Source organism: Staurois parvus, unplaced genomic scaffold, assembly GCF_062004578.1.
Source record: "Staurois parvus isolate SC_StPar_1 unplaced genomic scaffold, SC_StPar_1.0 ptg000215l, whole genome shotgun sequence".
NCBI classification, from domain to species: domain Eukaryota; kingdom Metazoa; phylum Chordata; class Amphibia; order Anura; family Ranidae; genus Staurois; species Staurois parvus.
In genome coordinates this window covers 758,092-784,319 of record NW_028318011.1, presented here as the reverse complement: position 1 = coordinate 784,319, position 26,228 = coordinate 758,092, and the positions used below count along the sequence as shown (strand labels likewise).

General features: G+C 42.4%; 1 protein-coding gene across 2 annotated transcripts in view; it reads left to right on the top strand.

The window, feature by feature from the left end:
- FRMD3 (FERM domain containing 3) overlaps positions 1–26,228 on the top strand; it is a 347,328-nt gene that overhangs the window by 161,731 nt on the left and 159,369 nt on the right. The window contains exons 2-3 of one of the 2 annotated variants that reach the window (XM_089679010.1): positions 308–412; positions 19,826–19,868. In XM_089679010.1, the coding sequence (XP_089535136.1) occupies positions 308–412; positions 19,826–19,868 (148 nt within the window). The remainder of the gene's footprint in view (positions 1–307; positions 413–19,825; positions 19,869–26,228) is intronic. The other variant, XM_089679011.1, reaches the window with a different exon arrangement.

The following is a 26,228-nucleotide window of genomic DNA, read 5'->3' as shown; positions in this document are numbered from 1 at the left end:
TGTTTAGTGTATTGAAAATAAAACATTTAAGGTAAAACCTAGTATATAACTCATAGTATTAAAAATAGTGCATGTGTTATGCTTGTTTGAATCAACCCTTATCCAATTTATTCAACATAAACTGCAGCAATCTTTTCTTACCTAATCTGATTCACATATATTGATGGAGGTGTCTAAGAAGCTGCATTCTATATCTCATGTTCTTCCTATAAGGCTTTTTATAGTAATTTATTCTGTGCATTACATTTCCAACATAATAAACCTCAGAATGTGTTCTTGTAAATTATAAATACATTTTCTTTTCCAGAAAGAGACCAAAGGCCAATTTCTTATTGACTATATCTACAACCACTACAACCTGTTAGAGAAGGACTACTTTGGAATTCGCTTTGTTGACCCAGAAAAACAGCGGGTATGTACATTATAAAACTAGGAACCTGCCTTATGCTGCATAAATTGAAACAGTGATTCTCAATTATGTAACCTTATAGTTTATGAAACTTTGTTTTTTAAATGTGTTGTAATGTGGATATTGCAGTGCTTTTTTCAGATGTTATTGCCATTTTTCAGCTGATATGCCACATGAGTATAGGCAAGCTGTGATGGATCACACAAGATATGAAAAATAACATCTTAAAACATTAGTAGTCTAAATATTAGTTATGGGTTATATTAGTACATTTGCTTGGCTTCAATCTTATGGCATGTGTATTACCAGGTGCTCAGACAGGCATGTTCTGAACATCTGCAATGGTCCTATAATTAAAAATAGCTTGTCAATGAACTTTCTAGGAAGACCACATTTTTTAAAAAGTAACTTGGGAGGACCCTGACTCAACTGCTTGTCACCCTACGCAATTTACTTACCTAGTTCAAGAAGTTTTCTAAAATCTCTTGCCTTATTATGAAGTCAAATAGACAGCTTTAAACACCCGCACATAGACTGTTAACTTCAAATAGGCAAGATCCTGCATACCTATTCACTCATACTAGACACTGCAACCAGCAAAATACCTTCCTACATTCCAAACCCGCAAAGATTCACTATCCTTTTGGACTAAAAACAATCAGGGGAATTCAGAATGGCTCAGTGACAGTTTTCTGGTGGTAGTTCCTTTAAGAAATACCTGCACCAAGCAAATTATCATAATTTATTCCTAACTTAATCACCTGGCCAAAAATATATGTCATTCTAATGTTTCCAAGTTGGAGGGCGAGCCCTCAAATCTAAGGAAGATTGGCAACAAATTTGGTCCATGGTTGTGACCTGCTCTCTATAAATATAACTTCCATTGAGTGGCCACTAATGTGCTCCAATGGTACATGGTGCCAACCAGAGTAGCATACTTCCTCCCCTCACATTAACTACTCTGCTTTAGTAACTGCAACAGCATTAGAGGTGTTATGCATATCTGGTGGACATGCCCAAATGTTAAACAGAGTCTGAACAAAAGTATTCAACTCTACATCTTACTCCCTTGCTCTTTCCCAAGAAGCTATTGGCTTGTGCTCCAAATTCCAATTTTAGATGGTTACCTATGTGTTGCTGGCACCTAAATAATCTATTGCCAAATCTTGGAAGAAGCAATTTGTACACTTTACAGAAGTCAAATAGCATTTTTTATCAACAAAGTACTCACTAGTATACTTACTGACACTCACAAAAAATCCTTACTGTGTCGTTCCAATATGCCCACGCATCATGCTAGCCTAACTGCTCTATAGCACTCCAGTTTGAAAGAGATCACTCAGGGGATTCCAAAGCATTTTGGGAGGAGCAGTGGGTGTTCTTTGGAAGACTGTATTTGCATTATGCATTGCAGTATGTTAACAACGCTGATACTGGGTGGGACTGAATGACAGCGTTAGGCAGCTATCTGTTATAGTGGTGATCACATGATCACAGTACTTCCCTTTCATTTCCCACACAACCAGCCCTAACCACCCAGAAACTACCGGTACACTGAGTCCCAAAGATTTATGGGACATGTATTTTCTGGAAGTGATGTGCACAGTGCCACAGAACATCCTTCTGGGGCCCTGGAATTGCAAGGGGTTTGGGAGAGTACTTATAAAGCAACAAAATTAAAGGTGCGAATGTGGTGGCAGTTGTAAGAAATACCATACTTGTGGGAGGTGGGTTGATTCTGTTGTTGAACTTTAAAATGTACAGTGCCTTTAAAGACTTTACATTACATCTCAACAAAGGAAGAGTTTTCATCTTCAAATTGTGGTAAACATTTAACATATGTCTTCTAGGCATCACAAGTGCTATCTCAACTCAAAACCAAAAATGCTATATTTTGTGGTTTATCAGCCCAGCTCAATCTAACAGTTCCCTCCATGGATATGGTGGCTGCATTCGTTTTCTGTCTTTTTTCCGTATTTTCACCTGGTGATCTGGGCAGTAATACACTTTTTGTCTTAAGATGGCAACTCTGTTTGTGGAGGAGCCACAGAGACACCCTTGGAAAGCAACATTATCTGGAGAGGGTAATCTTAGATGGGCTAGTAGATTTAGATTGACTTTCCATAAGTGACTAGTTAAAGCCTAACACCAGTTAGTGGGTTATGAGTAAGCGCTGAGGTTAGCGCAAAACAGGTGAACCTTTTTTTCCCCCACTGGCATACAGTGTGATGTTTTAAGCTGCCTTTCTACACAATAAAGTGGATATGTGTTTTAGTGTGGCCACCCGGACTTTCTTTTGATTTATAGCACAGGAGTGCAGACTGGGCAAATGCACACACTGAAGGATTGTGCAGTATGGGAATGGTGAGGCTACCTTCTCTTTCTACAAAGCCTAACAACAACTTACACTTTTTAAGCAGTTGCAAAAATATAAATAAAAAAAAAATGCAGCGCAGTACTATAAACTCAAATATGGTGCTACTAATATCCAACGTGTATAAACGAATAGTGAAACCAAAATTGTGCTAAGTGACAATAATGTGTGCTGCATCAAATATATATCAACACATACATATGAATACCCATAAAACTGCCTATAACAGTGCAAAATGAATAGTGTACATAAATATAAAATTAACTGTTCTAAATAGTGAACTGTCCCTTTAACACTCCAGTATCTTCACATGTGCTTGTGTGGTATATCTCTTGTGCATCGTATACCAAATATACCATCAATAAGTGTCCAACAATTATAATTTCAAAATAATGATGAACTTTTCCTTTAAATTCACTGTACTCCAGGTGAGTCTGTGTAATCCCGCTACTGTGTACACATGTACGGTGCTCCTGTGTCACCCTTTAGTGCTCATCCACCTCTGACACACTATTGTGCTCAACTTCAAGTTTAACCCAAAATACCAGGTCAAACTACTCTTTTCCCTTTAACCCGGGAGGGTATAATGGTACCAAGATCTTCACCACCGTCAGCACTTAAAATCTCCAGAACGCTCCACAGACATATGAAAAAATGCTCCATATAGTGAAGTATTGCCAAATAAAACTGACTTTATTAAAATAATCCAATACACTCACATTTAAAATTGTCCAACTGGGACACCGCAGGGTAAAAACTCACTATACTGTGTAACTGTAGGATAAAGTGCAGGATTCCCTTATCCAAAATGGCGGCACGTGCACTTCCGGTTTGCAGCTTGACGTCATCGGCACCGGGTACGCTTTAATGGCAATTAGCCAGACCCTGAGGTGTGGTCTAAGGAAAAGTCTAGGAAATCTGAAGACATCCTTATTGACCAGTCAGTTATGGAGCATTGCAACACATGCCTGATTCTTTGATGATAGGTTATTAAATGATTAATGAATGAGTCTTCTGTCTGTTGATATGTGTGGAAGACTGTCTGGCTAAAATACCGGTCTGTGAAACAACAGTGTAAAAATCAATTGCTCCACATGCCTTTTGATAGAGAATATGTTTGTGGGACTTCCTTTGACAGCTTTATCAAAGAAATCATTGGTGGTAAAAGTATGTTTTTGCCATAGCATAAAAAGTCTTGTCTTCACTGGGCAAAACTCTTAGTTCTAGTGTTACCCTTGTTATGCTTACAAGGCATTCTATTGTGAAATACCTTGAAGATCACTTACTGAGAGGAGAGTCTGCATAGAATTTGTCGGAACTGTTTAGACTCTGAAAAGGTTTGGTTGGAACATTCAAAACCTTCAGTAGTTGTCACTGGAACCGACTCCTAGCTTGGAATATCTGGGTCTGATCCTGAATACAGCTCAGTCCAGAGTTTTCTTTCCCCAAGAGAAACTCCTAGTTTTTCACTTGCAGATCCAGACGCTACAGTCTAGGAGCTGTCCAACTGTGGTAGCAGTGTTTTTTGCCCGGTTCCACTCCAGACAATTGCAAATCAGCATTATGGCTGCATGGGACAAGAAGGTATAGTTGCTGGACCTACCAATGTGCCTAAAACACAGTACCAGGTTGTCTCTGACCTGAAAGTTCACCATTCCAGCCATGGAATTGCCAAATGTTTTCTTCAACTATCCTGGAAGATCCACAATGTAGTCTGATAGATTGGGGAAGTATCCTGGTAACCCTGACATTGTGTACAGTTGTGCTCAAAAGTTTACATACCCTGGCAGAAATTGGGAATTTTGGCATTGATTGTAAGGGACCGCCTGGCGGTACCACTAGCACTCCACTGAATGGGCGTCCCCAGCGCACGGAATCTAAGTCCCAGGGTGCTTGTTCACCAGGGCCCCTGATGGTGGGGATGGACTTGAAGCCCCCCGAGACCAGGTCGTGGCTACTGGGTGCGTCCGTCAGTGGTAGTGGTATGCGCCAAGGGCTCCCACGGGGAAGAGTCTGATGTGAGGAGGTCAGAAGACCCCACTGCAAGGGATGGATGGATGGATGAGCAAGGTCAGACGGGCCGGGTCGGTAACAGAGAGGATGGCAAGGTACAAGGCAGCGGGCATAGAATGGTCGGGTCACACGCCAGGTCAGCAACAGCAGGTCAAATCCAATCAGGGGCATTCAAGAGAGAGGTCAGGCAAAGCAAGGGTCAGAATAGGAGAAAGCAGCAAGGTCAGGTACAATCCGGGTCAAAACTTACAAAGGTACAGGTTCACAGGTTCACAGGATGCAGGGAAGACCAGAAGGAACTGAATGACAGCTCAGGGCCATTTAAATATCCCGCCCTGCGCTGCCATTGGTGCCCAGCGGGCGGCCGTGGCTTCTACTGCGCATGCGCGAACTCGAACGCCGCGGCCAGCCCGGACCTAGTGCCCGTGTCCCTGCACAGGGCGGTGCACTGCGCCTGCGCCGGGACCATCGCGGCAGGGATCGAGGAGATCCCTGACATTGCCCCCCCCCTACGGGCAGCCTCCAGATGCCCACCCGATCTCTCCACCACGGGTGATCGCGAAAAAACCTCCGGACAAGTCTGGGTGCATGGACATTATGGGCTGGTTCCCAAGAATTGTCCTCAGGGCCATAGCCCTTCCATTTGATAAGGAATTGGGTCTGGCCTCCCCTCCTTCGACACTTCAGGATAGTTTCAACCTCAAATTCTTCTTCACCCTCGACCGTTATGGCTTCCGGGGGTCCAGATTCCCGGTCAGGGAAGGCATCTGGGACCACTGGCTTCAGCAGGGACACATGGAAGACTGGGTGGATCTTGAGCGTGTCAGGGAGGACGAGTTCGTAGGCCACTTCGTTAACCATCCGTTTAATGCAGAATGGGCCTATAAATTTGGGTCCCAATTTCTTTGACGGGCAAAGCATCTTTAAATTGGACGTCGCTAGCCAAACCTTCTCCCCAGGCCGCAACACCAGATCTCCTCTCCGTTTCCTGTTGAATGCTTTCCTGTAGTCTTCCTGGGCCCGACTGATGGCCTCTTGAAGCTTCTTATTGTTTGCGGAGAAAAACGTTACCACATCTTGCGTTGCTGGTACTGGGCATTCCGAGACCAAATCCGGGAGGAAGACTGGGTGAAAGCCATAGTTGGCAAAGAACGGGGACTGTCCCGTCGCTGAGTGGCGGGCGTTGTTGTACGCAAATTCCACTAGAGGTAGAAGTGGCATCCAGTCATCTTGAGTAAATGAAGTATAGCATCTTAAGTATTGCTCTAGGGTCTGATTGGTCCTTTCGGTTTGACCGTTAGTTTGAGGGTGGAACGCAGAGGAGAGAGACAATTTGATGTCCAGGGCTTTGCACAGTGCTCTCCAAAATCTGGACGTGAACTGGACCCCCCGGTCCGAGACAATGTCTTCGGGGACCCCATGCAGCCTTACTACCTCACGAATGAAGACTCGCGCGGTCTCGGCCGCCGAGGGGGTTTTCTTCAACGGGATGAAGTGGGCCATCTTGGACAAGCGGTCCACGACCACCAGGATTGCCGTGTGGTCTAGGGATGGCGGAAGCTCGACTATAAAATCTAATGAGATCTTTTGCCAAGGCCGTTCAGGAATAGGTAAGGGTCGCAGCAGACCCCAAACTTTGTTTCTTGCTGGCTTGTTCTTCTGGCAGGTGATACAGGACCTTACATAGCCCTTACAATCTTTAGCCCTGTCTGGCCACCAAAATGAGCGTCGGAGAAGTTCCAGGGTCTTTTCTGGGCCAAAGTGCCCCGCCATCGGGTGGTCATGGCAATGCCCCAAGACCAGGGTTCGGGCTTCCTCCGGCACCACAATTCGATCTTCCCTCCATAGGAGTCCCCCCTTGTTCTGGAGCGGCCCTCCGCCTGGGGTAGAGAAGGTTGTGGATGCCTCCATTAGCTTGGAACGAAGGTCCGACTGAAGGGCCAAGAAGTTACCCGAGGACAGGATGGTGTCGGGTACTGGGATCTCCTTGGCGTCCTCGTACATCCGTGATAACGCATCCGGCTTAGTGTTCTTTGATCCAGGCCGGTGCGTAATGTGGAAGTTGAATCTTGAAAAGAATAGTGCCCATCTTGCCTGTCGCGGGCGTAGACGCTTGGCGGTTCTCAGATACTCTAAGTTCTTGTGGTCAGTAAATATTAAGATGGGGTGCACCGCACCTTCCAGCAGGTACCTCCATTCCTCTAACGCCGTTTTGATCGCTAGTAGCTCTCGATCACCGATATCATAATTCTTCTCCGCTGGGGTAAGCTTCCGTGAGAAGAATGCTACAGGATGGAGCAGTTCCTTGGTGCCTTTCCGCTGGGAGAGGATGGAACCTACCGCATTCTCCGATGCATCTACTTCCAAGATATAGGGCAGGGCGGCGTCTGGGTGACCCAAAATGGGTGCCGAGGTGAACAGCTTCTTCAAGGCTTCAAAAGCTTCCTGCGCCTCTGGTGTCCATCTGAACCGGGTTCCCAGCTTGGTTAGCTGGGTAATGGGGGAGACCAGACCCGAGAAGTTCTTGATGAACTTCCGGTAAAAATTTGCAAAGCCGATGAATCGTTGGACGCCTTTCCTGTCTGTGGGTTCAGGCCAATCCAGTATTGCAGCGACTTTCTGGGGATCCATCGCGACCCCCGCGGTGGAGATAATCAGGCCCAAGAAGGCAATGCTGGATTGTTCAAAACAACATTTCTCTGCCTTGGCGTACAACCCATGCTGCCGCAATCGCCCCAATACCTTTGCTACATGTATTCTGTGTTCCCCCAAAGACGGGGAGAAAATCAGAATGTCGTCTAAATAAACGATAACAAAGACATACAGAAAGTCCCTAAAAATATCATTCACAAAGTTTTGAAACGTGGCCGGAGCATTACACAGCCCGAACGGCATGACCAGATATTCAAAATGGCCGAAGCGGGTGCGGAAGGCCGTCTTCCACTCGTCCCCCTCCCTTATGCGAATCAAGTTGTACACCCCCCTCAGATCCAGCTTGGTAAAAACCACTGCTGTTTTTAAACTTTGGAACAACTCTGGTACTAACGGCAGTGGGTAACGGTTCTTTATCGTGACCCTGTTTAATTCCCTGTAATCGATACACGGCCTTAAGGTTTTGTCTTTCTTTTCAACAAAGAAAATTCCCGCCCCTGCCGGTGAAGTGGAGGGGCGGATGAACCCCTTCTGGAGGCTGTCCTCGATATATTCCTTTAGGGCCCCCAATTCGAGCTCTGAAAGGGGGAAGATTCGCCCAAAAGGAATTTCTGAGCCGGGTAACAGGTCAACGGGACAGTCATAAGGGCGGTGGGGGGGTAGAGTATCGGCTCCCCATTTGCTGAACACATCTAGAAACCCATGGTAGACTGCAGGGATTACTTGTTTTAATTCAGCTTCCCCCTCAGAGCACAGGAGGATTTGGGGGACCCCCGGGCCCGAAGTGCAGCAGTATACCCAACAGTATGGGGAAGGGAACGAGATCACTCCGGTCTCCCAGTCAATCTGGGGGTTATGGGCCCGTAACCATGGGAGCCCCAGAATGACTGGGAAGAGGGGTGAAGCTATAGCATCCAGGCGGAGGAGTTCCTGGTGCTGGCCGGCAATGACAGTGGTGATGGAGGGGGTTTCCTGGTTCACTACCCCCGATTTTATTCGGGAACCGTCAGCCAAATAAATATTGAACCCCTTCTGTTTTAATTGGAGAGGAATACCCTGCTAGTGAGCAAAATTAATGTCCAAGAAGCAGCTGCATGCCCCCGAATCAATTATGGCCGATACTTCCACGGTCCTTTCTGGAAGCTGAAAGGAAAGGGGTACCACTAAGTATTGGGATGGACCAACATTGCCAATGGATAAGGAAGAAGAGGTGCATTTACTCAGTTTCTGCGGGCAGGATCGTACCATATGACCAGCTTCACCACAGTAGAGGCACAGGTTCTGGGATCGTCTGCGCTGATGTTCCTCTGGGGATAGTTTAGGCCGTGCCAGGCCGAGTTGCATGGGTTCAGGGATATCTCCAGGTGGCCGGTTCTGGATGTTTGGCCTAGGTGCTTGACTGGGACCTTGAAATGACCCCCAGGGATTTCCATGACCCTGGCCGGACCTCTCAAACCTGCGTTCCCGCAGTCTACGGTCAATTTTAATGGTCAGTGCTATTAAGTCCTCTAAAGTCTCAGGTACCTCCACCCGGGCGAGCTCATCTTTCAGGCCTTCTGATAGGCCTATACGGAACTGATGCAGGAGTGCGAACTCGTTCCAGTGTGTGTCCCCCATCCAGCGCCTAAACTCAGACGCGTACTCCTCCGCCGCTCGGCGGCCTTGCCGGAGTGTGTACAAAGTAGCTTCAGCAGAAGCTGCCCGCTGTGGGTCATCATAAAGGATGGCCATTGCATCAAAAAAATTGTCAACCGAACTAAGGTGAGGGTAATTTTTTCCCCGTAATCGGTGGGCCCAGTCTTGGGGTTCACCCTGCAGGAGGGAGATGACGAACCCCACCTTCACGGATTCAGTCACGAAGGTCCGGGGTTGTAACTCAAAATAGAGAAGACAGGACTCGCGGAATGATCTGAAGCGTGTGCGGTCCCCGTGGAAACGTTCCGGTAAGGGTACTCGGGGTTCGGCCGCCGGGAGTGGTGCGGATGCCCCAGACACCAGCACAGGGGCTGCTACGGCTGGGGGTGCGGGGACCGCGGCCTGTGGGGCAGGAACGGATATAGTGCAGGTCTGGAATTGGGTTTCAATCTGCTGACATCTATCCTGCAGGGCCGATACGGCCTGTGTCAAGTTAGACAGGTGCCTGCAGATCTCCTCAAGCGGCGAGGGCCCTCCTCTAGACTCAGTCATGGCCTTCTGGTACTGTAAGGGACCGCCTGGCGGTACCACTAGCACTCCACTGAATGGGCGTCCCCAGCGCACGGAATCTAAGTCCCAGGGTGCTTGTTCACCAGGGCCCCTGATGGCGGGGATGGACTTGGAGCCCCCCGAGACCAGGTCGTGGCTACTGGGTGCGTCCGTCAGTGGTAGTGGTATGCGCCAAGGGCTCCCACGGGGAAGAGTCTGATGTGAGGAGGTCAGAAGACCCCACTGCAAGGGATGGATGGATGGATGAGCAAGGTCAGACGGGCCGGGTCGGTAACAGAGAGGACGGCAAGGTACAAGGCAGCGGGCATAGAATGGTCGGGTCACACGCCAGGTCAGCAACAGCAGGTCAAATCCAATCAGGGGCATTCAAGAGAGAGGTCAGGCAAAGCAAGGGTCAGAATAAGAGAAAGCAGCAAGGTCAGGTACAATCTGGGTCAAAACTTACAAAGGTACAGGTTCACAGGTTCACAGGATGCAGGGAAGACCAGAAGGCACTGAATGACAGCTCAGGGCCATTTAAATATCCCGCCCTGCGCTGCCATTGGTGCCCAGCGGGCGGCCAGGGCTTCTACTGCGCATGCGCGAACTCGAACGCCGCGGCCGGCCCGGACCTAGTGCCCGTGTCCCTGCACAGGGCGGTGCACTGCGCCTGCGCTGGGACCATCGCGGCAGGGATCGAGGAGATCCCTGACATTGATATTGAAAATATGACTGATCATGCCAAAAATGCTCTTTTATTGAAGGATGATGATCATGTGCAGCCATTTATTATCAAATAGTTGTTTGGCTTCTTTTTAAATCATAATGATAACAGAAATCACCCAAATGGCCCGGATCAAAAGTTTACATACCCTGGAATGTTTAGCCTTGGTACAGACACACAAGGTGACACACATGGGTTAAAATGCAAATTAGAGGTTTATGTCCCACATCTGTGGCTTTTTAAATTGCAATTAGTGTCAGTGTATAAATAGTCAATGAGTTTGTTAGCTCTTATGTGGAAGCACTGACTAGGCTAGATACTGAGCCATGGGGATCAGAAAACAACTGTCAAAAGTCCTGCGTTACAAGGTAATGGAACTTTATAAAGATGGAAAAGGACATAAAAAGATGTCCAAAGCCTTGAATGTGCCAATCAGTACTGTTAAATAACCTATTAAGAAGTGGAAAGTTCGGGGATCTCTTGATACCTAGCCAAGGTCAGGTAGACCAAGAAAGATTGCAGCCATAACTGACAGAAGAATTTTCTGGGACTCAAAGTAAAACCCACAGGCAACCTCAAAAGATATACAGGCTGCTCTGGAAAAAGATGGTGTGGGTATGTAAACTTTTGAGCACAACTGTATTTCAGGTGAGGGGTTCCAAATTTGGACCCCTTGGCCCAGAAAGCATTTGCTTTCTCCAGATGCAGGGATCCACAGCATTGGATTCCATAGTGGTTCTATTGGGATCGATACAACCTGATCTACACCATTCCTCCTCTGAAGTTCCTGTTGTGCACGATCAAGATGGAGTGATATTCTGTCCCGAAGTCCAGCTTACCACCCTGCTGGTTTTAACAGCCTGGCTGTTGAAACCCAGATCCTAAGAGGGATCTTTCTTAATGGGTCATACTTGTTCTCCTGGAAGGCCACGTCACGTAAGGTCTGTCGTCGCACATGGAAGGCCTGTGTTGTCTGGTGGAAGGAAGGAAATTTCATCCAAGGAAATACTCTGTGGGATAGACCCTGACCTTTCTGTAATCCTGACTGGTTCAAATATAGTTAGAATTATTGACTGGTTTTGTTTTTTGCCTTTAGCAGCTTTTCATTTTAAAGGCAACGTAAAGTAAGAAAAAACAAGGTCTGCTATTGATTGCCTTCGGAATTGCTAATTGTCTGCCTGTCTCTGGCATTAATACTTTATTATTATTAACATGGAACATGTTTGCAGCCAGTGAAGTCAGAACTCCTGTGTGTATATAAAAATATGCAGCGCTAAAAAGCAATAAGTAATCATATATATCCGTGACAATAAATAGCGTATAAAACAAAGTTTCAATGACATTCCATGAAGCTAAAAGGCAATTGGATAAAAAGCAGTCTCATGTGTATATCATACCAGGAGTAGGTCTTATATACTCCATGTGCAAGTGATTGCGCTATCTGGTTAGTGCAATCTATATCCATTTTCACAGCCACAGGAGTCACGGATGTTTTCACCATATGGTTATATTGACTTTATCACATATGTCACTATGTGCACCTTCTATGATATACACATGAGACTGCTTTTTATCCAATTGCCTTTTAGCGTCATGGAATGTCATTGAAACTTTGTTTTATACGCTATTTATTGTCACTGATATATATGATTACTTATTGTTTTTTAGTGCTGCATATTTGTATATACACACATTTAATTTAGAGGTCCTAGAGGTTTACCTTTCTATGCCAGCAGCTATATATACATTGTTACTCACCCAGCACTCGTTTATTTTATTTTGTAAAGTCAGAACTCCTGATCGGCATACTTATTCCATGTCATTGACTCCAAAAGTATTGTCTCCACTTGGTTTGCATGACAACTAGGCAACTAAAATGCACACAAGAAGGCCATATATATACAGTGGGGATCGAAAGTTTGGGCACCCCAGCTAAAAATTTGTATTAATGTGCATAAAGAAGCCAAGGAAAGATGGAAAAATCTCCAAAAGGCATCAAATTACAGATTAGACATTCTTATAATATGTCAACAAAAGTTAGATTTTATTTCCATCATTTACACTTTCAAAATAACAGAAAACAAAAAAATGGTGTCTGCAAAAGTTTGGGCACCCTGCAGAATTTATAGCATGCACTGCCCCCTTTGCAAAGCTGAGACCTGCCAGTGTCATGGATTGTTCTCAATCATCGTCTGGGAAGACCAGGTGATGTCAATCTCAAAGGTTTTAAATGCCCAGACTCATCTGACCTTGCCCCAACAATCAGCACCATGGGTTCTTCTAAGCAGTTGTCTAGAAAACTGAAACTGAAAATAGTTGACGCTCACAAAGCTGGAGAAGGCTATAAGAAGATAGCAAAGCGTTTTTTTAAGATGTCAATATCCTCTGTTCGGAATGTAATTAAGAAATGGCAGTCATCAGGAACAGTGGAAGTTAAAGCAAGATCTGGAAGACCAAGAAAAATATCAAACAGAATAGCTCGCAGGATTGTGAGAAAAATAATTCAAAACCCACGTTTGACTGCACGATCCCTCCAGAAAGATCTGGCAGACACTGGAGTTGTGGTACACAATTCCACTATAAAGAGATACTTTTACAAATATGGTCTTCATGGAAGAGTCATCAGAAGAAAACCTCTTCTACGTCCTCACCACAAAAATCATCGTTTGAACTTTGCAAATGAACATATAGACAAGCCTGATGCATTTTGAAAACAAGTTCTGTGGACCGATGAGGTTAAAATTGATCTTTTTGGCCGGAATGAGCAAAGGCACGTTTGGAGAAGAAGGGGCACAGAATTTAATGAAAAGAACCTCTGTCCAACTGTTAAGCATGGGGTTGGATCAATCATGCTTTGGGGTTGTGTTGCAGCCAGTGGCACAGGGAACATCTCACGAGTAGAAGGAAAAATGGATTCAATAAAATTTCAGCAAATTTTGGATGGTAACTTGATGCCATCTGTGAAAAAGCTGAAGTTAAAGAGAGGATGGCTTCTACAAATGGATAATGATCCTAAACACACCTCAAAATCCACGGGGGATTACATCAAGAGGCGTAAACTGAAGGTTTTGCCATGGCCTTCACAATCTCCTGACCTCAACATAATTGAAAATCTATGGATAGACCTTAAAAGAGCAGTGCGTGACAGACAGCCCAGAAATCTCAAAGAACTGGAAGACTTTTGTAAGGAAGAATGGGCAAAGATACCACAAACAAGAATTGAAAGACTCTTGGCTGGCTACAAAAAGCGTTTACAAGCGTTTACAAGTGATACTTGCCAAAGGGGGCAGTACAAGATATTAACTCTGCAGGGTGGCCAAACTTTTGCAGACGCCATTTTTTTGTTTTCTGTTATTTTGAAAGTGTAAATGATGGAAATAAAATCTAACTTTTGTTGACATATTATAAGAATGTCTAATCTGTAATTTGATGCCTTTTGGAGATTTTTCCATCTTTCCTTGGCTTCTTTATGCACATTAATACAAATGTTTAGCTGGGGTGCCCAAACTTTCGATCCCCACTGTATATATATATATATATATATCCCATATTGGTTCTCTTAAAAAGGTTTTCCTGTTTTCAAATTAGTCTGATGTTCTGCTTTAAACATAAAAATTGCAACATTGGACTAGATGTTTTACTTTCATAGTGGCATGGATAGTTTACTAAAACAAAGAGAAACAAAAAAAGGATGCATTGTTATACAGTAAATGAGGGAGTTTTAGGATTCATTTTTACAGAAACATGCAAAGGATAAGTAAGACCGTTTCCCCAGTGCATAGTTCCTATGGTATGAATGCGTGGAAACCACGTTACAAGTAAAAATCACTCATTTATGCTGTAGAGTTAGAACTAAAGCTTGCTAAATGACACCAGTACATCGTTCAGTGGATTTACTGTGGTTTCCTTGAGTACAGCATAAGAGCCATATTTTAAAATGTTGGATGCACTTAAAAAATGTTCCTAATCTATGCAAACATTATATCCCTGAAATTAGAGAACAGTACCCATCTGACAATTGATCAAAGGGTATCTGAGAGGGTGATGAAAGAAGGTAGGTTTCTTGTATCACGTTGAGTACTTTTTTTATTTGCACTAACATACAATTTTCAGGACAAGCTTTTGGGGTATGTCCCCCTCTTCAAGGTCCAAGCAATACTACTTCACAAAGTTTTAGCAGAATGTTAAAAGAAACAATCTCTGAGGGGGACAAAAAAAAAAACAGAAAAAAACACACAAAAACAAATGTACACAGCAATGGTTATAAAACTAGGATCGCCTTCAAACTTTCGTACTCAATCACAACACCTTTCATTCATTGGAGTAAAAATTTGGATAATACAGCTGCTTGCCAAGAGGGCAGATTGATGGAGACTGTCTTGTATATGCTCATGCCCATTTATTGGACCTTTCCTGTAATCTTAAAGATAAACTCTGGGCAAATATAAAAAAAAGACTACAAATCAAGGCAGATCTATCATTAAGTTTATTTATAAATGCCAGCAGTGTAAATATCTGAACTTGACCTGTGTTGTCAATGTATAGGTAGATGCACACTGGGCTTAAGAAACTCCACAGGAGTTTTTTTCGTTTTGCCTGTAAAAGCAGCTCAATGTTACCCTGTGTGTCCATGGACATTTGGACATTTAAAGGCATATTTTAAGCTCAGAGTTTAGAGGCAGAAAAAAACCCCTTCTGGTTTGTGTTTTTGAGAGGAGTTTTCTGGCAGAAAAAATGCTAAACACTCCTAAATGCCTGTACAAAACCGCTCTATTTGAGCGATTTATTTCTGCCAAGGAAACCAGCATTTTTTAAAGCCCAATGTGTATGGACCCCATAGCTGAACCTTAGGAAAAGAACAGCAGAAGAAAGAGCCAATCCATTTACGTGATAACAAGACGAATATTGATAGGAAGAGAACGCAAAGTGACAGAGACCTTATCACTGTGCTACTTTTCCTTTCATTGTCCAGTCTCAGGTATGGGAAGGTCCAGAACAACGTGGGCTTAAAGGAAGTGGGTTGAATGATGCTGGCTGTCAAACTGCAGCAAAAAAGGCTGGTTTTGTTTTATCATTTAATGGACTACTCATTGTTATCTTGTTACTTTTGTCTGGTGTTCTGTTTTAAGCTTGGGGGCAAGCATATTGAATGCATCTTCTACAGCTTTCACCAGAAACACTCAGTAATCCTGCTCAGTAAAGCAAACAGAACAATAGCTTAAAGGTCTCACCAAGACAAAGTCCACCCAGTATGATCCTAGGGGTGAGAAAAGAATGCCAGATTTAACCTCACAATATATAGAAATATGCATTTTTAGAGGCACAAGAGTCACTGTCTCAGATTTTGCTCACAAAGCCCACAGCATATAAAACCAGAAACTTTAGCTCAGCCATTCAGGCGTAACAACGCTCTTTGAAGATCCTGCTGTTGCTCAATGCACACTGGGCATTTTAATAACGCTGGTAACATTAGCTGTGTAATGGCTCATTAAAAACATGAGTTTTTCAGCATTTTTGTATTAGCGTTTAGCAGTGTTTTTTCACGTTTGCGTTTTAAGCGTTTTTTAGAGGGTTTTTTTTACCCCCCCCATTTTTTTTGTCAAAAAAAGTCCAAAAACACTGGTTTGCAACGATTTACCACATTGTGCCACGTTTTTCAGAGTTAGAGTGTTTTTACAGCTAAAAAACTCCTCTAGAAATCCACTAATCCTGGGTTTTTTTTCCAGCCAAAAAACGTCCCTGCCAATAAACGCTGATTACAGTCTATGTGTGCATGGACACATAGGATAACATGCTGGAGAGTTTACTAGCTGTAGAAAAAAACGTCAAAAGCCAAAAACAGCTGTAAAAATGTCCAGTGTGCACGAGGACTAATAAGTCTTGTGTGGAAGGAGAATTATATATACATAAAATCTTGCAAATCAATGATAACATTAGGCTCTAGAAAGTTTTTGCTTCAGGTAAGTAACCACTTCCCATCCATAGGACATACGGGTACGTTTTTGGATGGGAAGGGTGATATCTTGCTCCTTAGTGCAGCTGCAGTGATGAGCAAAAGATCATTTTTTAATGCCATTGATTGTGCATCTTGTAGAAGTAAACCGAGTGGCTAAAGACCACTGGACTACTTTTAAAGGTGGTTTAAAGGGGTCCCACCCCCCTTCCGCCACCACAACCGTCTTTACCAGGATCTCCCGTTTCCTGAGACACAGTGAGTGAAAGTGACAAGAATTTCCGGTTTTGATCTTATGTAAACAAGCCATTAGTAAAAGCATCAGATCAACACGATCTCAGTTTGACCTAAAACTTTGGAGGCCTGAGGAGAGATATGGGATCTAACAGACCCCAGATCTCTCCAAAAAGAGGACCTGTCACATCCCATGCTATCACAAAGGATGATGTTCATCCCTTGTGAGAGCAATAAAAGTGAGCAAAGAAAAAAAATTAAAGTTACGGTGTAAAAATGTTTAAAAAATAAAATAAAGAATAATAAAAAAATGTAAAGCGCCCCCGTTCCCATGTGCTCACAAGCAAATGATAATGTATGCATTGGTCCCGCATGCATATATAAACTGCAACTGCACCAATTGATCCAGTGAATATCCGATTGCCTCTCGAGGGATCAGGAAGGAAATTTTTTCCCAGCAGGAGCACATTCTATCGTGCTTTGCTGGGGTTTTTTTTGCCTTCCTCTGGATCAACTGTGGGTATAGGATTATATCTTTTTTTTTTTCTATGGTTGAACTGGATGGACTTTTGTCTTTTTTCAGCCAGACTATGTAACATCACACATGTGAAGTATTGCCATGATCGTCAGAGTGAAAGCAATCATTCTTGAACCAGACCTCCTGTGTAACTCTAAAATGGTAACCTGTAATTTCTTTTAAAGCAAAGCCTATGGAGATTTTTAGGTACTGAAATTTGGTGCCATTCCATGGGTGTACGCAATTTAAACACGTTACATGTTTGGTATCTTTTTACTCGGCATGACATCATCTTTTATATATTACCAAACAATTGGATATTATATTTTTTTGTGCATCATAATTCATTAAAGTGTATCTTTCCCCCCAAAATTCCCTTGAAAACCACTACTCAAATATCATGTGACATAAAAATATTCAACACCAACTATTTTATTCTCTAAGGCCTCTGCTTAAGGAAAATAAATAATACAAAAAAAAAAATATATATATATATATTATATATATATATATATATATATATATATATATATATATATATATATATAATGTTTTGGGGTTTCTAAGTAGTTTTCTAGCAGACAAAAATATGTAGGAGAAGATTGTCAGGATATGTTTGTCATCTGTGAGATAAACTTTATTTCAGCATACCTTTTTCATATTGGGCAGTTTGTTAGTTATTTTATCTATTTCCCATTTTTGCAATTTTTAGTATACTTGTATTTATGGTAATACCTTATTTATTCATAATACTGTTGCTATAAACATGGAGGTAACAGCATGTAGTGTAGTTGTCATTTACGGGGGTTGCACAGCACCATTTACTGTATTGTTTGTAATTCCCATGCATATGCCTATTCTGATCTACCTGTTTTTATTTTACAATCTTTAAGCCAGACAGAATGTTTCTTCTAAAGTACACAGATGGTTCTTCGGTAGAATAGTAATGATTGTAACTCATTTCACAAGCAACTCTGCTTTATCTGACAATATGAAAATAACATGTATAATTATATACCTATAATGTTAGGGCATGGAAATAACAAACTAAGGCCTCGTTCACATGGGCATACTTAAGCATACATCTGTGCAAAGGGCCATGTTTACCCACATGGGAATGCACAGGTGTTCCATGCATCCCTGTGCAGGCAGTCCCACTCACATCTAGTGGAATGCAGTGGCTGCACAGACACAGCCATTGCTCTTAGTGCGACATTTGTGTGGGTGCGTGTCCCCAAATGCTGGTGGTGTGAGTTCAGAGACATGCACCTGCATGGATGTCATACTGGGAGCAGCTGTGTCTGTGTAGCCTCTGCATTCCAATTGACATGAATGGGACTGTGAGTAATCATCAGTATGCAAATAAACAAACAGAGGCTGCACAGGCCTAGTGCATTTCCTATTAAAAAATAATGTATTGTATAAAAGAAGTGGTAATATACTCACAAAGGATACAATGTCAAGGGCACACCATATAAAGTACAGCAAGGTCCAGTCTCACTGGATGATATCCATAATGGAATTCCTAGACCTTCAACTGGCTGACGCGTTTCAAGGACTTGCCTCTTCCTCAGAGCCAATAACTATAATGCCTGTTTTCTGTAATGCATTCTATGGCCAAAAGTACTACGTACACCCATATGCTGTAAATTATGGTTGTGTACAAGATCCCTAAAAAACACATGTGCTGAGTACAAAAAAGCCAATAGAAGGTTAAAGAATTGGTCGCCAATCTTGTCTTTCTGTTGCCTGCTGCTGATCTTTTCCAGTTACTGAGACATCATACAACACATTGGAGTGGACTTGCTAAAATGAAACAGACTGTGCACTTTGCAAGTGCATTTGCATTCTGGAAGGGCATTTGCTCCAGCACTTAGTAATTGAGGTAAATCTTTGCTTTACAAAGAATACCCAATCCCTTGCAAGGAAAATAAAATAAACAGCATTCTTGTTTGTAAATGATTGGATGATAGAATTCAGCAGAGCGTCCCCTCATTTACTAAGCTCTGGAGCACCTTCACCCGTAGAGTGCAACTGTGCTTGCAAAACTGCACAATCTACTTGCCTTTGGTAAATCAAACCCATTGGGTCTCCTTGTGGAGGCAGTCATCTTTGTAGAGGATACGGCTTTGCTTTGTCATGTTAGAGCTGATGACTAGTGATTTAACGATTGATTGGTATTAATCAAAAAGCAGTAGAATAGTTGCAGAAAGCAAAGAGCCACAAAATAAATAAGCAGAGAGATTCTTGCACTACAGGTGCTCTGGTACAGCTTCCTCTCCAGCAAGGATAATTCTGAGCAGAAGAGTAGTAACATGGCTAAATGTTGAGAGACCATCATGAGACCAGATGATATCACACTGTAAATATACAGTACTGTATAGCTTTGAGACTCAAGGCTAAGGAATGCCTAAGCACAGGAAGTTTGAAAAAAATGGAATGGGAATATGATGGAAAGAGAAAAGTTGTTGTATAGGGCAAGCACTGTGAATTTACAGCTAGTAATTGAATGGGAGTCACAATGGAGCCATTTGACCTCACTGCTTATGCAACAATAGCCCCCTCTGTATGCTCAGTGCTAACACACAGAGTGGTTCCAAGCATCTTTTAACCCAGATTTGAAATAAGAAAAAAAGAATGGTATAACGATTAACCAGTTTAAGTTTTATTTGATTTTTATTATGAATGCTTTTCTCTGTCTGTGTATTCATGTTGTAAATCTCATACATTCAGCACTGACCTTTGTGTTTCTCTTTCCTTTCCAGCACTGGCTTGATCCTAATAAACCCATTGTCAAGCAAATGAAATGTAAGTTTTCAAATCCCAAACGAGTTTCAGCTATATATTAAATATGTGTAAGTCTTAGAACTGCTGAATTAGCTTGTCAGGCCCGATTATGTAATTGTTGACACATCCAGAAATACAGAACTCTCAACACAACAAGCTGTGTGACATTGCTGCAGGAGGTTTTGTAAAATGGCTCACTATTTTGTTTTCATCATGGCTTTGATATGATTCACTTATTATTTAAAGGTCAGCCTTTTCATGCTAAGTGTATGCTTTATTCTGTTATCAAGTTCAATTATAATTCCTTTCAAGAAAAAGAATGACGGAATTTCTGAAAATAAATCTTGGAGGTGCCAGTAACACTGATTAGTCCTTTAATAAACAGGTGGGCACTTGTGAGGACTTAGATACTCTATCAGTTTTTTCTGCCTGCTCAGGTGTTAGCTGCAGATAGTGCTACAGACAAATAGTGTGGACATTGTTATTTTCACATTCTGCCTCTTAGGTATTGATAACATAGGATGCAGGGAAAGATAAAACTATTCTTGATATTCTGTGTGAGGGTGAGTGGCAAAGAGGGTTTAGGATTAAACATACCATTCACATATTACAAAAAACACTTTTAATTATTTAAAGGCCATTTCCACACAAAAAATGATATTTCAGGTTTGAATGGTTGCTTGCAAGCAAAATCACCTGCTGACTTCATAGGCCCCATTCACACCAGTGTACCTATGCATACACACGTGCAAAGGGCCATTATACATTTAGTGCTTTTAATATATTAAATTGTATTTGCTTTGCATTAGTTTGTGTTTTATGACTCTGACCTTCTATTCCTCCATATCCTACTATTACAACTGAACTTGTGATGGCATTCTGCATTTTGTGTACTCACATAAAGGGCTTCCTGTGTCAGCATATTAAAATCTCCTGGAGAGTCACATTTTGACACTTCTGGGTCACCTGCAGCATCCCCCCCTCCAGCCCATCATCATCACAGTTTTTTTCTGGAAGTAAAAAATTCTAACTATATTGGCACTGAAAACTATTTCAAAATTAATAATGACAGTAGGTTTGCTAAGTGGTGGCTTTCAAGTTATATCTTAGGAGATTTTTTTTACATCCAGCAGAAATGCTTTGATGTGATAGCTGGGGGAATTGGAAATCTCACAATCTGACACTCCAGGAAGTAAGATTTTCGGGTTGTATGCTGCTGCAAAGAGTGGTTCTTTAATTATGACTTAACAAATATATTGCCTTCCTAAGTTGTCAGGGTAGAATATGATGACTAGACCTTTTTTTAAAATAATGTGAGTTGATGTACAGTCAAGTCCATAAATATTGGGACATCGACACAATTCTAACATTTTTGGCTCTACACACCACCACAATGGATTTGAAATGAAACAAACCAGATGTGCTTAAACTGCAGACTGTCAGCTTTAATTTGAGGGTATGTACATCCAAATCAGGTGAACGGTGTAGGAATTACAACAGTTTGCATATGTGCCTCCCACTTGTTAAGGGACCAAAAGTAATGGGACAATTGGTTTCTCAGCTGTTCCATGGCCAGGTGTGTCTTATTCCCTCATTATCCCAATTACAATGAGCAGATAAAAGGTCCAGAGTTCATTTCAAGTGTGCTATTTGCGTTTGGAATCTGTTGCTGTCAACTCTCAAGATGAGATCCAAAGAGCTGTCACTATCAGTGAAGCAAGCCATCATCAGGCTGAAAAAACAAAACAAACCCATCAGAGAGATAGCAAAAACATTAGGCGTGGCCAAAACAACTGTTTGGAACATTCTTAAAAAGAAGGAACACTCCGGTGAGCTCAGCAACACCAAAAGACCCGGAAGACCACAGAAAACAACTGTGGTGGATGACCGGAGAATTCTTTCCCTGGTGAAGAAAACACCCTTCACAACAGTTGGCCAGATCAAGAACACTCTCCAGGAGGTAGGTGTATGTGTGTCAAAGTCAACAATCAACAGAAGACTTCACCAGAGTGAATACAGAGGGTTCCCCACAAGATGTAAACCATTGGTGAGCCTCAAAAACAGGAAGGCCAGATTAGAGTTTGCCAAACGACATCTAAAAAGCCTTCACAGTTCTGGAACAACATCCTATGGACAGATGAGACCAAGATCAACTTGTACCAGAGTGATGGGAAGAGAAGAGTATGGAGAAGGAAAGGAACTGCTCATGATCCTAAACATACCACCTCATCAGTGAAGCATGGTGGTGGTAGTGTCATGGTGTGGGCATGTATGGCTGCCAATGGAACTGGTTCTCTTGTATTTATTGATGATGTGACTGCTGACAAAAGCAGCAGGATGAATTCTGAAGTGTTTCGGGCAATATTATCTGCTCATATTCAGCCAAATGCTTCAGAACTCATTGAACGCCACTTCACAGTGCAGATGGACAACGACCCAAAGCATACTGCAAAACCAACCAAAGAGTTTTTTAAGGGAAAGAAGTGGAATGTTATGCAATGGCCAAGTCAATCACCTGACCTGAATCCGATTGAGCATGCATTTCACTTGCTGAAGACAAAACTGAAGGGAAAATGCCCTAAGAACAAGCAGGAACTGAAGACAGTTGCAGCAGAGGCCTGGCAGAGCATCACCAGGGATGAAACCCAGCGTCTGGTGATGTCTATGCATTCCAGAACTCAGGCTGTAATTGACTGCAAAGGATTTGCAAACAAGTATTAAAAAGTGAAAGTTTGATTTATGATTATTATTCTGTCCCATTACTTTTGGTCCCTTAACAAGTGGGAGGCACATATGCAAACTGTTGTAATTCCTACACCGTTCACCTGATCTGGATGTAAATACCCTCAAATTAAAGCTGACAGTCTGCAGTTAAAGCACATCTTGTTTGTTTCATTTCAAATCCATTGTGGTGGTGCATAGAGCCAAAAATGTTAGAATTGTGTTGATGTCCCAATATTTATGGACCTGACTGTATTTCAATTGGCTGTGGATAATATATTCCTTTACCAACATAGTGATATGAAATTAAGGAATACAGCTAATATTATAAGTACTTTAATAGATGTATAGATGGGTTTTTACACAGTAATACAATGTAAGTTATACTTTCTCTCATCTTTGTGATAGCTGTGGATTCTATGCTATTTTGAACTTGTACTTTGCTTAGTTATGTCACCGTCAAGCCACAGCAGAAATGCCTCCCAGGAATAAAATTGAATTTATATGCCATGTGCACCTGCAAAGCTCTGACTCTGCATCTTGGCTTGTCTTGTCTCATATGCCCCTGTAAATTACAATGTATATGTCCTGTAAATGCATTGTTAGAGGTTTAGTATGGTTCGGTAAAACATTTGTGAGCATGGCACATTGAAGTACAACTCCAGTCAGTTTTGTTTCTTTAGTTTTGAGTGGAGTGGAAAAGGAATAGAACCTTTGTTGGTAAGCTTGAATTTGGTAAGTAGGCTTTAGCAAGCTTGTGTTTCTTGGAAATTCTGTTATCTGTCTACATTTCTGCCAGGGGTGTATGTACTTGCTTGTGCATCCTGTTCTACTCAACAGGGTTTCCAAAGGACAATGAATCCACCAGTTAGTCAGAGTAAGGAATAATATGATGAACCTGACCTTTGAAGGGGTTTGGAGGGCTAAGCTTCATGTTCTCTGTAGGGATTGATAGTAACTCCATCAACACTGGCCCATATTACATGGATGGTATAAATGCGGCAGAAAGTAGACTAGTAGAGGAAGTGGAAGGTCTGTGGTTGGGAACCCAAGTAGAGAGGTTGGCTGCAGTGAGGCAGCTTTACAAAATGTTTCTTGCGTATGGGTTAACAGTAATCTGTCCTGCATGGACCCAAACTGTCCAACTGCAGATAGATGCTACAAGCATTTGCTCAGAAACAGTGACTAAATAGGCCAGATACCTAGATTTATTAGGCATACAATTTGTAAATATTGATATAATCCTAAAATGTCTGTAGTGTGATTCTGATTGATTATGCTCTCCACTGGAACAGTTAAGGAGCTGACTCCTCAAATCATAACTGGGTTCTACCTCAGATCAGGGTGATCATTAGAGGAACGTGCTAAAAAGACCATCATGTTACGCCACTTGTCAACTGCTTGTTAGAGCATTCCTTTGCAGCTATCATTCTCCTTACTGCTCATCTAAGCTTCAAATAGAAGAATGTGGTAAATACTTTTTTCTTTTTGGTCCACTGAGGGACACAGAAGCTCCCAATTTTTTATTGGTTGTGAAGCACCTTTCTGCAGTCTCCTGCTGTTAAAGTCTCTCCTGTCCTCTGAGTCCACCTTGGCTCTGTAGGGTCTTGCTGGGTCCTTTGTCCTTTTCGCTAAGGTTTTTATTTCTTTCAGGCAGAACTTTATCATTCAGATTGCCTAGTTATTTCCTGACTCTGATTGCATAGGCCATAAGCACGTTCCTGTGTCCTCTCCAGCAGTTTCTGTATCTGACTTTCCTGCAGCCTTACAAACTTCTGAGCCAATGGTCACAGGAACTTTGTTTGATTCTAAGTCACTCAAATCCATGTTGAATTAGTTTTTCTTTGCAGATTCACAGTCTACTACTATTACTCCCAAGTTAATTGATATAACTTCAGCTCTTATTGATCCAGTACATTCCACCCTGAAACTTGCGCCTAAGGCCCCAAAGACTTTCTTTTTGCATTTGATTTTCCATTTTTTAATATGAAGATTGAAAGCACCCCATTAGTCTGTTTGCTCTCCTAAGTACTTATTGGCTTTGTATCTGTTTGGCGCAGATTGTGTTCTGAATTGGTCTTTTCCTTCTGTGGATCTGACCATGGCTCCCCTAAACAAAGTGACTACTATTCCAGTGGAGCAACTCATAATAAGGGCCCAACTGATAAGCTGTAGGAAAGCCCTTTCCTGCACTCTGTTCTCACTGGTGGATCCTGCTCTGCACCCAATTCTGGCTGTAATTTTACATTGTCAAACCATGTCTGCAGGACCTACTGCAGTAACCACTGCAGTTGTTGACCCTTTTTCTTGTTGATTGCTTGAAGCAGATGGCTGTGGCATTCAGCTTCAGCAGTGATGACTTACTGGAAGCCTCCTGACTTATTTTTCGCATGTGCCTCTTGCTGGCTTGTATGCATCGGGCTTTTTGGCTTAAATGCTGAAGTGCGGACTTACTGTCTTGTAAAAAGTGTTTGACCTTCGAGAAACAGCTTCTCTTCAGACTAGCTCTAGATGTTCTCATTAAGGCTTTTAATGGTTGGCACGCATCTTCCCCAGCTGAAGGAGCAGACTGCAAAGTCATCTGTCTCTCTAAACATAAAGAAATGCTTAATTTGTTTCTCCATTAACTTGACTTCAGCGCTGAGGTCCCCCAAAGTTTGGCTCCCAGTCTACCTGCAAAGTCTTGGATTTTAGGTCTGTCAAGTCCTCAGACGAGCCTTCCTCAGCATTAAGTTTTGTGTACGCTTTCCAGAGTGGGAGATGTCTGTTGACCTCCTGCATTTCAAATGTTTGGGTGTGAGAGGCTGTGTACTAGGGCTACAAACTCTGGATTTATCCTCTACCTCCCTCGCCTTCACCTTTTAACCACTTACTCTCTGGAGCAATTTTTTTCATTTTTTGCATACATGTTAAAATCTGCATTTCAGGAACAAATATACTAAAATACATTTTAGTGCACAACACCAAATAATCCCTGATTATTTTGTACAAAATAAAAGATTACATTTTGTTGAGTAAACAGATACCAGGCCTGAGAACTGTGTGCACCCACAAAATTGAAAATAAAATGACAGTACCCAAAATTATCAGTAATGACAGTTTACATGTCTTTAAAACTCATGAATTTAGGGGTACCTGTAAAAGAGGGACCTAGAATTATTTCTCTCATTCCAGCTTTTACAACAATACCCAGTATGTGTTGCAGAATTGTTGTTTATATGCATGTGTGCTTCCTGACAGGGTGCTTAAAAAATTGTTTTGTTTGACAACTGTGCACCAGAAGTGCTCAGATCTGAGCGCTTCCAGGTTTACACTCAGCAGAGGAGATCAGGGAGCAGATATTTCCTGATCTTATCCTGATTGCTATTCATAATTTGTTATGGTCCTGGGCTCCTGAGAGGAGCAGGAGAGCCTGTGAACCACCCACAAGTCATGTAAAAGCCCAGGGCTTGTTTTTGCAGCTGAGAGCTTGTTTAAAACCTTTTTAGCCTCTGGATGTGCTAGACATATCCAAAGAGCTGCAGTGGTTAAATGTTCCTGTGTTGTGTTAGAGACTCAGACTTTCTGGGCCATAGTGTCAAGGCTCTGGTCCCTGCTGCACAAAGTTTTTAGAGGTTTTACTTCAACTTGTTCACTGTCCCAAAACCCAAAGAGAGCATT